The sequence below is a fragment of the Mesocricetus auratus genome, unplaced genomic scaffold (genome assembly GCF_017639785.1).
Source record: "Mesocricetus auratus isolate SY011 unplaced genomic scaffold, BCM_Maur_2.0 Super-Scaffold_100015, whole genome shotgun sequence".
NCBI lineage: Eukaryota > Metazoa > Chordata > Mammalia > Rodentia > Cricetidae > Mesocricetus > Mesocricetus auratus.
The window spans coordinates 52,763,893-52,780,822 of NW_024429198.1; the positions used below are offsets into that span (position 1 = coordinate 52,763,893).

Genomic DNA, 16,930 nt, shown 5'->3' on the forward strand with positions numbered 1-16,930 from the left:
GAATTGCTCTGACCTGCTCATTGGCTTAATCTGTACACCAACCCTATGAATTAGACATCACTAAGCTGTGGCTTTGAGGAAGGTGAAGAAGGGCATGAGTGACTTCTTGTTCTATGAGTTCAGTATCTAAGATCCAGATGTGCACTTCTTGCTCCCAGTGGAGAGGCTCAACAATGGTGTCTTCTTGTTCCCACACTACAAGAGGAAGAAGAGCCAGCCTTTCCATCTGAGAAACACCAAGGTCATGCGATTTCCAAACCATAAAGTGAAGCCAATGGGATAAGGAGTATTTAATTGAAAAGAGAAACTAAACTGATATATTTTTTAAATCTACTCTTATGTTTATTTTGCTCCACAATGTGCTTGGTAGAGCTCTAGAATCATGATTGTGAATGGTAGCAGTATAAATAGCCCTAACTTAAAGGTTCAGAGTGTTGAAGAGAAGGCTCTGGAATTTGAAGTATGGTGGACAGAGCAGTCTTTGAGGATGCATGCAGAAGCGTAGCTTAGAGTGAGCATTGGAGAAGCTAGCATTGTCAACTACACAGACCTGTTTTTTTCAATGAAAGAACTATGCCTCTTCACCTGGAATGTTTGAGTGACATGGTCAAACCACCTGGTGATACGTTGTTGTTCTATTAGATGCCGGTATTCATCTGAATCCCCCTGCCCCAATATCCTGAGCATTGTTTAGGCCCTAATCCTGAGCTTTGCCTCTCAATGATCACAACACATCCCTTTGAAATAGGTCCATGTACTTTCCATTCTACACCAATAGAAACTATCCTTGTGCTTATCGGAGATCCTTCCTCTAGGCCCTAGCACTGAACTCTGTTTACCAGCTAGAATGGTGGCTCCTGTGTCAGGAAGGAGCATAGGAATAAAGGGACAGTAACAGACCTCATTGGATTGATGTCTTGATACCTGCTTTGAATACACTGAATGCATTACACTTAATACTTATTCAGGAGAGCGTATGAACAAGAAGTTGGGCACACAGATTGGAAGTTCAGGGAGAAGCCTTGCTGGGAATGTATGTTTTTAGGGACCACCTTCTGGATAAAATTTAAATTCATGAGATTATAGAATAAAAGAAAAACCTCCACAAACAAGGCTGAGGGTCAGCAAACTCTAGGTTGAGAATAAGAGGGCATACTATATGCAGAAGGAGTTACAAGACTTTTTGAGAAGATGATTGTTCTGTTCTACAAATCAAGGGCAGTATAAAGTATAAAGACAAAAATAACAGACCTTGCCAAATGTTCCTTTCTGCGAGTGCAGATAAGATGATCATCAGACCATCAGCTTTACAAAAGTAAAATTAACTTGTAACCTTCAAGGCAAAGTAGCTTGTAGGTGCAGTGAGCACAGAAACCTGAATCATTTCAAGGCAGAATCTAATGACTGAATTAGCCAACAATCATTAAATACAATGCCGTGACAAAGAGGACACATGTAAACTGTGGGAACTGGGACGTGGGTAGAAACAATCATGTGTGGGGTTTTCTCTTTTCACTTTCTTCTGATGGACACAGAACTACAATAAGATTTATGTACACTGATAGGAAGAATCTAACATAAGGAGAATAAATGATGACTGAGGGAGAATATGTGTCACTCTGGCATTGGGATTTGAGGTCTTCTATGCTCAAGCTATGCCCAGTGTCACAGTTAACTTCTTGATGCCAGCAGATGAAGATGTAGAACACTCATCTCCTTCCCCAGCACCATGCCTGCCTGCATACCACCACGTCCTGCCATGATTATAATGGACTAAACTTATTAACTATAAGTCACTTCAATTAAATATTTTCCTTTATAAGTGCTGCTGTGGCCATTGTGTCTCTTCACAACAACAGAAACTCTAATTAAGGCATCTATACAAAAGAGGCGGGAGTCAGCAGGGCTCTAATGTGAAAGGAACAGGTGCTCCCTGGTGAGGAAACCACCTCTCCTAAGTGTGAGCCCTGAGGTAGGTACTGTGCTTATGAAACAGAAAAAAATACATTCCCAAGTTATAGAGGAAGACACAGACTTCTGTGAGTTGAGGGACATTCTTTCAATATTGTCCAACATAGAGTTGCAATAGATGGGTATAGTAGGGATCTAATTATTACCAAAGCTACACTTACATTCTCGCTATATATAGCATGAGCAACTGTACTGAGCAGTAAGGATTCAATGGGGTGTCTTTAGCTATCTCCAGATAGAATGTGGTTGCGACAGAAAAAAACTTTCTGAATTCTTGGAGTTCTACACCCCTCTCTTTTATTAAGAAAAATTTGTTTGGCTCTTCCTTCATATTCCAGGCTCTGGAACAATCCCTCACTGAAAAGACTTTTTTACAAGCCCACCCATGTTCCTTCTCACCATCATCTCCTCCCATTCCCTCCCTTCCTTCCTGATGAAGCACTCAGTGAACTCAGGACTCATCTCTAGTTCTAATTTCTTTTGTTAAGCTACATTGAAGATGCCAAGCAGGACACATATGCAAACCCTGAGGCTTTGGGACTGACCTTCCTCCATCAGGGACCAGTGGTTCACCACTGAAACATCTTTGATCAAGCCTTCCACTCTGGTGGAGACTGCCAGGAACCTTGTTACACAGAATTAGGGTAGGTTAAGGGAAATCCTTATCCAAGGCAGACCTTATATGCTAGTTTGCTCAAGCTTAAGCTAATTTTGTGACTGTGAAATTAGGACACAAAATGTAAAAAGCACAATAGGGGTGGGATGTGTGACATATTGGTAATATTCATTCATACCTGACATATAGAGGAGGTCCTGAATTCTAGCCCCAGCATGGCAGACACAAAAATCACAACAAAACAACAAGATAATTAAGATAAAAAATAAAGAAAGATGTGAGTCCCGAAATTTTAATAGGATTTATTTAAATGTAAAGCAATATGCCAGTGGAATTAAATTTAAATGGATGAACTTAAAAAACAGCCTCTTTTATGCTTCTTTAGTCAATGAAATAGTATAAATGGAGCTAAAATTTGAAGATTATTTAGGCATTGTTAGGATTATGTATATCTAGTTTTAGATATACCTTCCAACCAGCGTCTACAGAAATGTATTCAAATTGTTCCTTTTTAACTTTTAAAGTTTATGAACTACTTTAAAGGATAGCTTGAAGCTCAAATACTACCAGGTCTAAAAGTGGCACTTAAAATTAAAGTGAAGGATAATGGAGTTGCACAAATCATGTCTGTGACCTCAGCATTGTCTTGTCTTCAGAATTTGCCTTTGTTGGGATTGTTTTTTTCTTGCATCCCCGGCATTCTGCAGGAGGCTGATTTGCTGATAAGCAGTTTTCTTTTTCCTTTTTAATCACCTTTTTTCTCAAATCATTAAGGTGATTAATATTTTTAATTCCTCCAAAGCAAATTTATGCAAATAAGGGGCAAATCCTCTCCCCCCCTGCCCTTGCATTTTGTGAACCATTTGCTAAGGAATACTGCAGTGCAGTTGGGAGTGAGGCTTTTGCAGTGAGCTGCCTCTGAGGACACTAGTGTTTCTCAGGAGCCTGGCCTGAGGTAGGATGCTAGGCTGAGTCAGTCCCCACCCCACACGTTTTTTTATCCCAGGTGTTTAAGGTACTATGGTATCTGCTCTTCACAATGCTATTGAATAGGGCTTTACTGGTCTCTGTGAAAGTCTTACAGCAGTGGTGTAAGCTGCTGTGTAAACATTGTAAACAGGTAAAACAATCTGAACATCTTAAAGTCTAGAGGAAACTCATGGAAAACTATGAACATCACTACAGAGCCTGCACCTTCGGCACTTCGAATCACAGCCCGTTTCTCTTACTGCATTTTGATGTGTGTTTGTCTGTTCCTAAGCGTGGAGGCCAAGGCTGACTTCATGAGTTTGCCTCAGTTGTTTTCCACTTATTCATGGATATATGTCCTGTCACTGAACCCAGAACTCACTGCTTTGCCTAGTCTGAGTCTCTACATCTGCGTTCTGAGCACTGGAATTTCAGGGGCACCATGCCCACTCCACTTGGAGTTCACTGGGTTCTTGGTATCCCAGCCCTGGGCATAACATTTGCCTGACCAGAGCTTTACCACCTGAGCCCATTCCTTGCTACCTAGTTTTATTTTTTTAATTGAGAATTTCATACAGGGTTATAATGTTTTGATCAAACCCCACCCCAACCCCCAACATATCCATCCCTCAATTTTATCTCCCAATTTCATGGATTTTTGTTTGATCTTTTTTTTAAAGCATCAAGTGTTCCTAGTCCTGCCGGTGTGTGTGAAGATACAGAGCCTTCCAGTGGAACTTGGTTCCATCAGCAGCTCTCCAGAAGCCAAAAGCAAGAAGCAAGCGCCTAGGCCACGTACAGGTTATGTCCCTATGAGGTCTCACAGAATCCTACCCCCAAATGATACAACCTATTGCCATTTCTCTTGGCTGCCCTCAAAACTTAATGGTGAGATCCTATCTGTGCAGACACCGCACGCTTGTGTCACAGGACATGGAGAGATCAACCTGGCCCTCACCCTGGCCCTGACAGATGCATCTGAAGAACAGATACTGGAGATGCACTTTTTAATCTGATCAACAGTGACAGCTTAATGGAGTGCATGTATGTTTGTTATGTTCAAGAAGGAACAAGACCCCCCACCCACCCACCCAGTGTGCCATTAAGGGACGTAAATTGGCCACCACGCCCAGTGTTCCTTCTATCTATGCTTTTCAATTTTCACTTTAAATGATTTGACTGTTATGTTCTTGATTTCTAGAATTTCTTTTTATTTTGAAAGAAAAGTGCACTTTTTGTTAGTTTGTCTATACTATGAGTGGGAGGACAGAAAAGAGATGAGAGAGATATTAGTCTTCTGCTAGTAACACTTAAACAGTTTTGATAATACATAAATGATTGCATTGACTCTCCCTCATATATAAAAACCCAAAGATAATTTGTAAATATTTTCATTTTTGAAAGGAATTAGAAGTGAATATTTGTTTTGTATTCATAGTCCAACATTAGGTGCAACTCATGGACATAAACCACCTTCAATATGTTGATAATACCTTTACTTTATGTGTACTTAATGCATTTTTATATGTGTGAATATCTTATATATAACCTTAAGTAGCTGCCTTTGTATATGTTTTCTGATACAGAAAACACATATAGAATATAAATATGTACATGCATATATTTCTGAAAGAATAAAGTAGATAAAAATGGTGTATGGACATAGTATATATTATTCTTAAAGAAGGTCATATTTGTTTCAAGAATGAAAATATTTCTTTTTTAGCTGTTTTGTTTAAAAACACTTTCTCTGAAAGGAGCTGTGCGTTGGGGACACAATGTCTACTCATAGTACACACGCTGCTAGTCCTTCAAGGGCACAAAATTACCATTGCCTTTAAAAGCATATCTTTCAGGAAATGTTACTTGAAGAATTGGATCAGAGTTGAAGACAGACGATGACTGCCACGAGGCTTCGTCTCCATCCTTGCATATTGATGCTCTAATGTGGCATTTGGTGTGGAACATCCTCCACGGCCTGCGGTCTGCAGTAGCACTTAGATCAAACTGCTATATTCAGTCTGCTGCTATGACAACTATCCAGGGGCAAATGTCAGGTCAGCTCCCTGCATCTTCGCCTCCCTATAATTGCTTTGTCAGAACCTAATAGCTGCCTTCTTTGTCTTGCAGAGCAGTGAAATCAGCAGTGGCCAAGAACTGAATTCTAAGGCATTCTTTGTCTTTTCCATGCTCCTACCTTTGGTTCCTAATGTGCTGTGTTTGTGATATTTTTCTCTCTATTTTGTGCTAAAGTGATATTTACTAGGTTGACTCCTGGCGTTTCAAACTGCTTCAGTGTGGACGAATAACTGGCACATGTTTCCATCCTTGGTCTTGGGCAATCTTACTGTTTGTGGGCACTTTGTGGAAAGTCTCTTTTCCTCCCTAAGACAGACTATTTTCTGTAAAACATCTAGCTGACAAACAAATATTATTAAATGTCTACCTTCATTCCAATATAAAACTGGGTGTGTCTGGGACTCGGAGTGATAAAAAGCAAGGCACCTTTAATCACACAGAATGATAAAACTCATAGAGTCACTCACTATTCAGAGGGACACCTGGAAGCCATCACAGTGTTGTTGGACACATGTCAAGTGCTAGCATGCACTGTACTCAGAGTGTTCCAATACAGTGAGGAAGAGAGGGGACTGCATTGCACACACCAATGATTTGTGCAGGGAGTGCGTCTTGCAGGAGATGCACTTTGAGGGGACTATATAATAGAGAGGTCATGTGTGTGGTAGGGCCTGCAAACAGTAGGGAAGAAAGTGGGCCTGCTAATGCAAGAGGTAGTTAAGCTCCACATCCAAACACCTTCAGTCCATCAGATGTCACTCATGAAAGGAGAAACCAGGCACAGCCAGGAGGCATTTCTCTTCACAATTCATTAAAAATGATACTGAAATTGAGGACTGTAGAATTTAAGTCTGGACCTGGGCATATGAAATGCTTGACAGATGTGGCTACAAGACTATAAATATTCAGTAAGTGCTAGTTCAATGTAAATAAATACAGAAAGGTCTTGCATTTTAGAAATTGACTCAAGCTGGAACTTAAGAGAACTCGCAGACAACAGGGTGGGTCTCAAGAATAACTTGAGGGCTTCATTGGACTTCACAAATTGGCTTTATAGGCAGTAAGTAATGGTATGAAGAAGCAACTGAATTAAACTAATGTGGCCTCTGGAGTTCTGCACTCATGGTAATATTCAAATTCCTGCACGCTGAGCTGAAATTCATGAAGCATTCTGATCTCCATTATTCAGAACATTACCCCCAAATCAAAAGTGGAGTGAATGTCCTGCACTGAATCTGTCCTTTGTTATCCTTTTAAAAGAAAACTATGTTTCCAGTAGCATAAGCAATGAATCTCTGAAAAGGTAGGGAAAAGAGAAAAAAATGAGGAATGAAGGAAGGAAAAGAGAGAGGGCAAGGGAAGGACAATCTAAACGGAAAGTTAATCATTTAGGGATGTAATTTTCATAAAAAACAAGGTGGTTTTTATTTATGTATGTATACATTTATTTATTGTAATGTTGTTATTGTTATTATTATTAAATGACTGAAGCACGTGCCATGCATCCTATATGGTGTGTGTGTGTGTGTGTGTGTGTGTGTGTGTGTGTGAGTACATGCATGTGCCATGCTGCCTGTGTGGAAGCCAGAGGACTATTTCAGGTAGTGGTGTCTCTCTTCCGCTGTACTGAGGCAGATTCCTGGTTGCTCTGCTTCACACTGCATTGTGCTGGCCCAAACTACAGGTGGATTCTCCCATCTCTACCAGGCATCTCACTTTAGATGTTGAGGGATTACCGTTGTGTGCCAGAAGAGCCAGCTTTTTCACATAGGTTCTGAGGAATCAAACTCAGCTTATCAAGGTTCACATAGCAAATGCTTTTTTTTCAATCAATAGCGACCCCTAAACCCTGTAATACACAATGTCATACTTTAAATGACTTGTAAAAAGAGGCACTTCTTCTGAAAGCACATGTTCGCCATCTCTGAGTTGCAGTGCTCTTGCTGTCATGCCCACATGGACTCACAGGACACCTTGATGCCCCCTTCCTTCCACTATTTATTTTCTAAGGGATTCAATCAGGCTACCTTACTCTTCTGCCCTCTCAGATTTCCCAGCTGTCCTTTTTGTCTGCTGTACCCTATTCAAAATAAGTAACTACCCAAAAGAAAGATGTCATTAGAGAAAAAGTTTTACTTGAGTTTCTTGAGGATTTAAACATATAAAGATTTTGCACATGTTGAGATAATTTATTACTTAGGTTTAACATTTATCTGTAGCCCACTTTCATATTTTATGTTCTGGTCTTTATCCAGAAATCAGAACTATTTTATCTATTAAATGACACTTGATCTTCTTTTCTTCCCCTTCCTTTCCTCTCTCTCTCTTTCTCCCTCCCTCCCTCCCTGTCTCTCTCCCTCCCTCACTCCCTCTCTCTTTCTTTCTTTCCTGTTTTTTTGTTGTTGTTGAGACAGAATCTCCCTGTGTAGCTTTTGATGCTGTCCTGAATTTGTAGACAAGACTGGTCTCAAATTCACAGAGATCTGCCTGCCTCTGCCTCCCAAGTGCTGGGATTAAAGGCATGCGCCATCACCACATGGCTTAGATTTCCATAAAGGACTTAGAAAACACAAAAGTTAGAGAAAAAGAAATGTGCCAGGCCCTGCCATGTGCTTGTAGCTGCCAGAATGTTCTACTACATTTTCATAAATAAAAGAGCCCAGAAATTTTACAACAGGGACAGATGATTCAGGAGCTGATTGGTCTTAATGAGAAATCTGACTTGATGCTCCATCCCTGGCTTTATTTCCTGATGAAGTTGAAGGTGATGGTAGTAAAAAAAAATGTCTTTTCACAGAAGCCTAACACACTGAGTGTGAATCAGGGTTGATGCAGATACCATGTGGGAGTCTGAGTTACTGGACTATCCAAGTCAAGTCCTTTTTTTCCTCAAAACATTGCTGACAAGGTAAAGGACACTGAGAGGACCATAACGATGAGCTTCCTGATGTTGGAAACCTCAGAAACTTCGACTGGAGAGATGCCCCAGAGGTAAAGAGCACCGGCAGCTCTTCCAGAGGTCTTGAATTCAATTCCCAGCAGCCATGCGGTGGCTCACAACCATCTACAATGAGATCTGGTGCCCTCTTCAGGCATGCAGGCAGACACATGCAGACAGAACACTGTCTACACAATAAATGAATCTTAAAAGAAAAAGTTTTTTCTAGGAAACCTCAGGAACTTACGATGCACCAGCCTTCCCACACCTCATGAAAGAGAAGCAATCCGCCTAGGAAGAACCCTGACAGAAATAGACAGCTGTGTGAGAACATGCACCCGGGCTCTAATGATTGCTTAAGATGCTTCTTCCGCAGCACATGAGCTGTGCTCTAATGGCACACAGTAGGACTAGTAACCATGAGATAAATTACACAGAAAGGCTGACAAGGAAAACAGAAGGAAGATAATGTTTAACTAAGTCTACTCTTCAGCTTCTTCAAAACCCCAGCAATGTTCACTCAAGTCACCAATTAAGACTGACTGCCTATAAACTGCATTCCCTGAGGCTGTGAGTCTCACTGTACATATATCATTTGTGGTGTCAAGAATCATAAAATCCCTTTATCTGAAAAATACTATCCAATTTTCTAAGCTTTGGTATCCCCTAACTTCATAATAGATGTGTGACTCCAGTACAGTTTTTCCAATATATGTAATATTGGTCCTTCTCAGTTACTAATGGCTTGTAAAGTATATAAATTAAGGGGAAAGGATGGGACAATGAATGAACAAATTACAAAATAAAAATGAATTTATTTGTCACAAACCAATGTATCAGATTCATCATGTATCTGCTAAGCCTAAAAATAGCTGTTTAAAAATAACTCTAACAAAGTGCCTTGTTCATGGAGAAACAAGCCAACCATGTGTTTTTCTGGCTTTGACACAGAAGCCTATCAGTGTGGCATGCTGAATTCCTGTCTAAATTCAGTCCACCTATTTATCCTCTAGCGTGTCAGCTATCACCTTACAATTGATAACATCATAAACTAAAGACAAGCCTAAAATTAAAAATACAATTTTCTATTTAAATATGTGAGAACATTCCATGAGACCAGGAAATGAAGCAATTAAGTAGGCTAGTGCCAGAGAAACAAAATAATCGGAAAATGGGGCATGTGTCCTGCTTCCCAAGAGTTAAGAAAGGTCACACAAAACAAGCCAAGTTGCTGCATTTCTCATTGTTCTACCTTTCCAAGGCAGAAACAACTTTATTTACATGTGCCTCTATGCCCCACACTCTTGATGACAGACAGAACAATATAGCTACATTATCATTTAGACATATATAGATTGGTGTGTGTAAGAAAAAATGAGTGAAATAATGACACACTTCAAACAGAAATTCACTTTCATTTTTCAAAAATAATAAGACTATCTTATTAATTTAATAAAACTGTAACAACTGCTTTTTGATATAAACTATCTCTAAGGTAGAATAGTAATTTGGCATGTAGCTATGTGGACATGAATTATTAGAAGTATTCTGAATTAGCTGATCTAGACTGTGGTAATAAATAAATGTCATTTCAATATTACTTGTGTTTATTGTAGAAACACCAACAACAAACATGATTTATGAGATTATTTTCTTGCAGTTGAACTTCCATAATTGTTTTAGTCATATATTCCAAATCGTAATATATAGAGACAACCAGGAAAAACACATATACGAGGCAACTCCACAGTGTGGGAGGAACTCAGCTTCCCAGTACTTTTATGAACAGGCACCCTCTTATTCACCTGCTTCTGAAACTCTGTAGACAAGGGAAGGCAAGTTCTTTGACACTCCCCTCTGGCAGGTACTTGCTGCATGCACTGTTTCACAAAGCACATCAGATCCTGCCAATCTACTTGGCACCCAAAACCATGTCCTACCATTTCTTATCAGACATGCTAAGCTGAGATCAGAGAAATAGCTCAGTTGATAGAGTGCTTGCCATGCAAGTGTGTAGACCCAACTTTGATTCTTAGCATCAATGTAAAATGCCAACTGTGGTGGCAAACATCTGCGTACCCAGTTGGATCCCAAGGGCTTGCTAGCCAGCCAGTCTAGCCAAGTGGTGAGCTCCAGGTTCCGTGAGGGTCCTTGTCTCAAAAAAATATGATGGACAGCAATTGAGGAAAATATCCTATGTTATCTGCTTGCTTCCACACACATGTATGTGTATTGTACACACATGTAACACAAGTGAACAGACACACAAACATACACACATGCTGACGGTTCCTTACGGAGACTGCTGTTCTAGATATTCAAGGACACCTATAGTTCAGAAATGCTCCTCATGTCAAGAATACATCTACAAGATTTCCTGTAAGTCGACATCTCTCTTTTCACAAGGACTATCTCAAACAGTCTCTCCTCTTGAGGTCCTCCCAAGTATACATTAGGACTTCCCAGGACTCTCTCTTGGTGGCTCACAGCAATTTTTCCACACAGTGTATCATCTGTGCTTCAATGGCCTTTAATAAAATGAGGAATTATTGATGAAAAATGAAGCCTTATCTAGTTTCAAAGTGAGAGTTACAACAACTGCTTAATAACTTTCCAGAATTAAAAATCCACTATTTGAGCGGGGCGTGGTGGCACATGCCTTTAATCCCAGCACTCGGGAGGCAGAAGCAGGTAGATCTCTCTAAGTTTGAGACCAGCCTGGTCTACAAAAGCTAGTTCCAGGACAGCCTCCAAAGCCACAGAGAAACCCTATCTCGAAAAACAAAACTAAAAACAAACATAAAAAATCCACTATTATAAAATACTGAGTCAGTTCAAGAAAAGCAGGGAAACTCTTCCTCCTTTCTACATTGGCTAAACTTGTCTATCACACAGTGATGCATATTTGCTAAATAAATCATTTTAGGATGGATTTAGAAGTAATTTTCATTAGTCATTCCTTCCTGAGCCAGATAATTTAATATGCATAAAAAGAGTAGCTCAAATAAGTAGAAAAATAGAAAGTTTAAAAACAAAAACCTGCCAATAAAAATGTTGTCATTTGTAAACACAAATTAGAATTAATTCATATTTGAAGTCTAGCCAGTATCTATCTAGTGCTGACAGAACACAAACAATGTACTTAGTTCTGTCACAAAATTCCAACAGAATTGTGATCAAATATTTTTCTCTACAGAATTGGTTCGAAATACCACTGACACCTTGAGCCATTGGTATCAATGAGGGTAAGGGTGTGTTTGTTAAAGCCTGACACACTCCGTTCGGTATTGTGTGACTATCTTCATTGCCATGTGGTTTTCACATCCCAGCTAGAGATCTTTGTGTATAGTCACAGAGAATATTTGGAATGTTTGGAAGCAAAAACTTGAACTGATTGTTAGGAATAACCTAATTGTTAGGAGTGTGTCTTCATTCACACATATATTAGATCACCTCAGGGTTTTTACCCTGTGTAAATCAAAAGACTACTATATGGCTTTGCTTGGAATGTTACCATCTTTTGGAAAATGTGTGTCACTGACCCATCATGTTGGCACTTGCCCAGGACCAGAGGACTGCTTGATTTTTGCGTTCTCTTGGATGTGGCATACAGGTGCAAGCATCTGCTGGTTTCATCATTCTGGCTAGTGTCCCCGTGTCCAAACATGGACACATTGAGATACTGTTTTATTGCTATCACCACTCTACTTTATTACTTCCCTTTAAGGCAGTGATAATATGAACATTGGAGGATAATAAACTGTAATTGAGACCACAGTTAATTTATACTAAATTTCATTTTTATATCAGGTTTTAAAAGGAGACATTACAAGGGTGTGGATCTTCTGTTTATTGATACTTTTCAGAGCCCTAGGGATTCTTTCCCTTAATAATGCCACTACTCAGAAATTATGCTGGAAATAAAAGATAAGATGTCCTCTGTACATGGAAATTGTATTAGGAGAAGTAAAAGCTGGCCCTAGTAATCTACAATAGGAATTTGCTCTGCACATCAGGCTGTCCTGCAGCTCACAGAGATCTGCCTGCCTCTGTCTCCTCAGTGCTGGGATTAAAGGTGTCATCTTGACTCCAGTATGTCCTTTGAAATGCACTGTAACCTAGATAAGGTATTTCAAGGGTATTTCTGGCAGTACTTGACTACCACCCAACATAACACCAAGAAATTGAGGCCAGCCTGGGCTTCAGAGTGAGAATTTGTTTTAAAGGAAAAAAGAAAGCAAAATAGAAAAAAATAAAACAAATAGCCAAATAAATAAATAAACAAGCAAAACAAACAAACAACAAAACCCTAAACAGCAGCAAAATCACAGTATGATAAAGGAAGGAGAAAGAGCAAGAGAGACCGAGGAAAACCCTCACTGCAAATTTTCACCGTCACAGATGAAAAAGTGAAGTCTGGCATTGCCTAGCTTTGTTTTGCTTTGTTTTGTTGTTGTTTGAGTACCTAAACTGAGGGAGAATTTCTCTTCACTCATCAACAACTTCCAGATTTTCATGTGCAAGAACAGAGGTCCTGCATGTATCCCTGTGTGCACAGCAACCTGCTTCAGCTCTGTGAACTCTGATGTCTGACGAACCTCTCAGCTCTGACCTTGCCACTGGCTGGCTTCGGGCCTGTGCTGTAGAGATTTGTATGAAATTGATATTGGAAATGAAGAATTTAACATATCCATAACACCTTTCAAGTTCATAGCTCAAAGAGTTCCATAAAATTCAATTAACTCATCAAGCATCATAAACGATGGAGGACATACATAATTAGAGTGTACTATGTGGCCAGCCATTGGCAATGAAGGGACAAGGCAGGGCTTAACACAAAAACAGGCTTTGGCCCTGCAGCTTCTGGAATTTTCTGCCTTTACTTTAGCTGGTGACTGATGGGGAAGCCACTAAACCATGGGTAAATTCTGAGAATTCTGAATTTGGTTAATGGTACACAAAGAAAGCATGATTCCAACGCCAAGAGCCCAAATGATTGAGACTAGGTTTGGATCCAACATAAGAGTGATGCTATCACTGCCACGGCAGGAGGAGAATCATATTTGAGAAGTCTTTGTGTGGTATCTCAGATGAGATCTACAAAACTTGTGATAAAAATAGTTGGTTTGGAAAGTTTTGAAATGATAACTATACATACTGTACTAGCACTCAGGGTGCATAAACAGGCCCTGCCTTTTCCTTGAGGTTCATATCCAATGAGAAGACATTATAGGAAGACTGCAAATGTGCTTTCAGAGAGTTTAAACATGTAGGAAGCTGTTTTCAAGCAGTTTCAACTTCTGTGGGTCTCCACACCTCTCTGGACCTCCATTTTATATTTATGAGAAGAACATTTCTACCAGTTTTGTAGGGGTTGTCGCATTTGTAAAGTGTCTAATTGATTTACAAAAATTATAAAATACAATTTATTCATTTAATTTCATGTGGGTATATGTAAATAAAGGACAATATCAGAGGACACTTGGCTATCGTTTCCTAATGCTATCTGCTTTCATTTTCTCTTGAAGCAGGGTCTCACTGGTAGGGAACTCACCTGGCTGGCTAGACTGTCTGACCAGAGTGGCAGACACATGCCTATCTTGTCTCTCCAGCTTTGTAGCTACCAGTAAATGCCACTATGGCTGTTGCTTTATTTTGTTGAAAAGAGACACTAATGATTGTAAGGCAAGTGCCTACTGTCTGAGCCATCTTCTCATCCCATAGGATGTGATTTAAAACATTGGTTGCTTACTTACTACATCTATCTTGAGATTTCTGAACCTATTTACTGCTTGGCAAGAATGTTTCTACATGCCCCCACTTCAATGTAGTCAGCTTTTCATGATACAACCACTATGTCTTAGCAAACAAAGAAAATAAAAATAGAAAATTTAAGGGGAGAGTCAAGACAGTAATGATACCCGCCTGTCCCAGTACAAGGAAAAATAACAGGCAATCTTATTCCTAGATATTGCTGGTAGTTTTCTTTAACTGATGGTTGCTCTAAGAAACAAATACTAGCCTGATTTAAAGACCCTCAATAGTTATAGCACAAATGTATTAGTAAACTGAATGACTAGTGAAGTACCTGTGATGTTTCTACTGCCTAAGATAATCAAGCATGTGATGCAAACATACTTAACAATATATGAAACATAAAATACACTCTTCTTTCATATAAAGAGACTTACCAAAGTATCACAACAACTTTATGAGTTAAATATGTCTTTATCCATTTTTCAGCTTTAACACATTCCAGTATGTAACCCAACATGATGAATACTGTAGAGTGATATTATAGGTAATAAATACAACATGAACTTGTAACTTTTCATGAAATGCATGTATTATTGATACTGTGCAAATATATTCTAGAGTCAGTAGGTGGTGCACATAGCTATGCATTAAGTAGAACAGTTCTTTCAATTCTAGAATTTTAATATTCTAGTTTTTAGAGTTAAGACCTTTTCCCAAGTGGACTAAGGTTGAAGAGAGACTCCTACATTGAGATGAAACCTTATATGTTTGCTTCTAGTTTTACAGCTACTGAGGTAAGGGCAAATAACCTAGGCAGGAGAACCTTCTAAGTGGACCTTGTTGCTGCTTGCTTTCTTCCCAGAAAAAAATGCTTAGTATGTAGCATACACCCTCCTCTTTAAGGTGCTCATATTGACTCCAAGAATTAGTACTGTTACAATTATTATTTCTCATGAGGGAACTAAGGCACACAGATCTGAAGGCTGTCCAACCAGATATGGTAGAGATGAGAATCAAAGTGAGGTATAGTAATTCTACAAATGCACAAGCAAACCATAAAGCCAGACGGCAGTGCATGTAGTACTGTATCCCACCTTATGAAAAATCCACCATTATTATGATGATAAATCACCTAAACTGAAGACATGAACATGTAAATATATACTGTCACCACCAATAAATCCAAAATTGGCATTTTCATATAGTTTTGATCCAATTGACACTGTATTTTGTTTAACTGCCAGCTTCATCCTTTGCAATGCTCAGGACTACAAGTAGATAATATTTAATAATAATCAATGTATAAAATGATGCCATTCTGAAACGTTTAGAAGATATTCTAATCTTGAAAGAGAAACACCTCCCCCTCCCTTTGCTTGCTTGAGAAAGACAATATTGAACTAGCTCTGCAAACATCTCAGTTACAATAAGTATGAAATGCCTTTACTGATAGTATATATTGTAACATATTGCAGTTTAAATCTTTCACTGTGGATAATTAAGAAAAGACAGAAAAGGAAGAGACCTCTATTGTATTAGATAAAATGGAAAGAAAAGCACAGAACTGAAAGAACCACCAAGAGAAGCACCAGTGAATAGTGTACCAAATGTGCTCAAGGTACATTACCAGCTAGAGAATCAAGAACAGTTTTCAGACAGACATTTAATCATGACGGAGAGTATGACCAGGACGTGGATATGCATCAGATGAGTTCCCCACATGAGACTTTCTAATCTTCCAGAGATTATCTGTGCTTTGATTATCATCAGCATAATCTATTGTCATTGGTAATATAGTAACCCTGCTCCAAGTGGTCTAGAAATATATGCCAGAATAGACCAGACTTCATTAAAGAAAGGTTCATTTTCATTACAAATGTACACATTTTGAGTCATGATTATAAATGAGAAGACAAATTTGAATAACATGATAGGCAGTCAGTCAGAACCTCCTAGCCATTAAATGGATACAGGAAGTTTAATTCAGCTTTGCTCTTGCCCCCTTTTCACCATAGACTTTGTTGTCTGGTATTCATGGATCACCAGAGCATAGTGCATTTTGCAGATGCACGTCTAAAAGAACAGAAGTCTGTGTGCGTGTTAGACCCCGTCAAGAGTCTGCATTCCTCCACACTCCTCAGTACCTGTGCTTTCTCCAGGCGCATCCTCTTGGCAGCATTTCTACTCTCGCTTTCACAGGCTGAAGCCAAGATACTCTCTGCAACTGCTGAAGTAAGGTGGGAAGGAATAGGTCGAGACTAAAAAAGAAGAGAGAAAGAATATGAGAAATTATTAACAGTATCATTAACAGAGCGCATGTTAGAAGAGCTCAGAAGATCATCAACATGGGCAGGAGAATCTATTTCAATAGAGGAAATGGAAGTTGTAAAGATGAAAAATGAAAGCTAGTTAGAGGTTAGAGCTATAGCTGCTACACAGATCCATCATTCATTCCTGTGTCTTCGTTGTCACAAGTATTTATTCAAGGTTGTTGTCTAGGATTATGAACAGGTAATGGCAACACTGCTGACCATAGTTTGCAAATAAAATATGCCCTCTAGTTCTTTTATGAGCATGACAATGCACAACAAAACAGAAAC

General features: G+C 39.2%; 1 protein-coding gene across 9 annotated transcripts in view; it reads right to left on the reverse strand.

The window, feature by feature from the left end:
- Positions 1-16,930, reverse strand: part of Nol4 (nucleolar protein 4) — a 340,254-nt gene that overhangs the window by 47,382 nt on the left and 275,942 nt on the right. For all 9 annotated transcript variants that reach the window (XM_040757904.1, XM_005065339.4, XM_005065340.4 and 6 more), the window contains one exon: positions 16,475-16,588. In XM_040757904.1, coding sequence (XP_040613838.1) covers positions 16,475-16,588 — 114 coding nt within the window. The remainder of the gene's footprint in view (positions 1-16,474; positions 16,589-16,930) is intronic.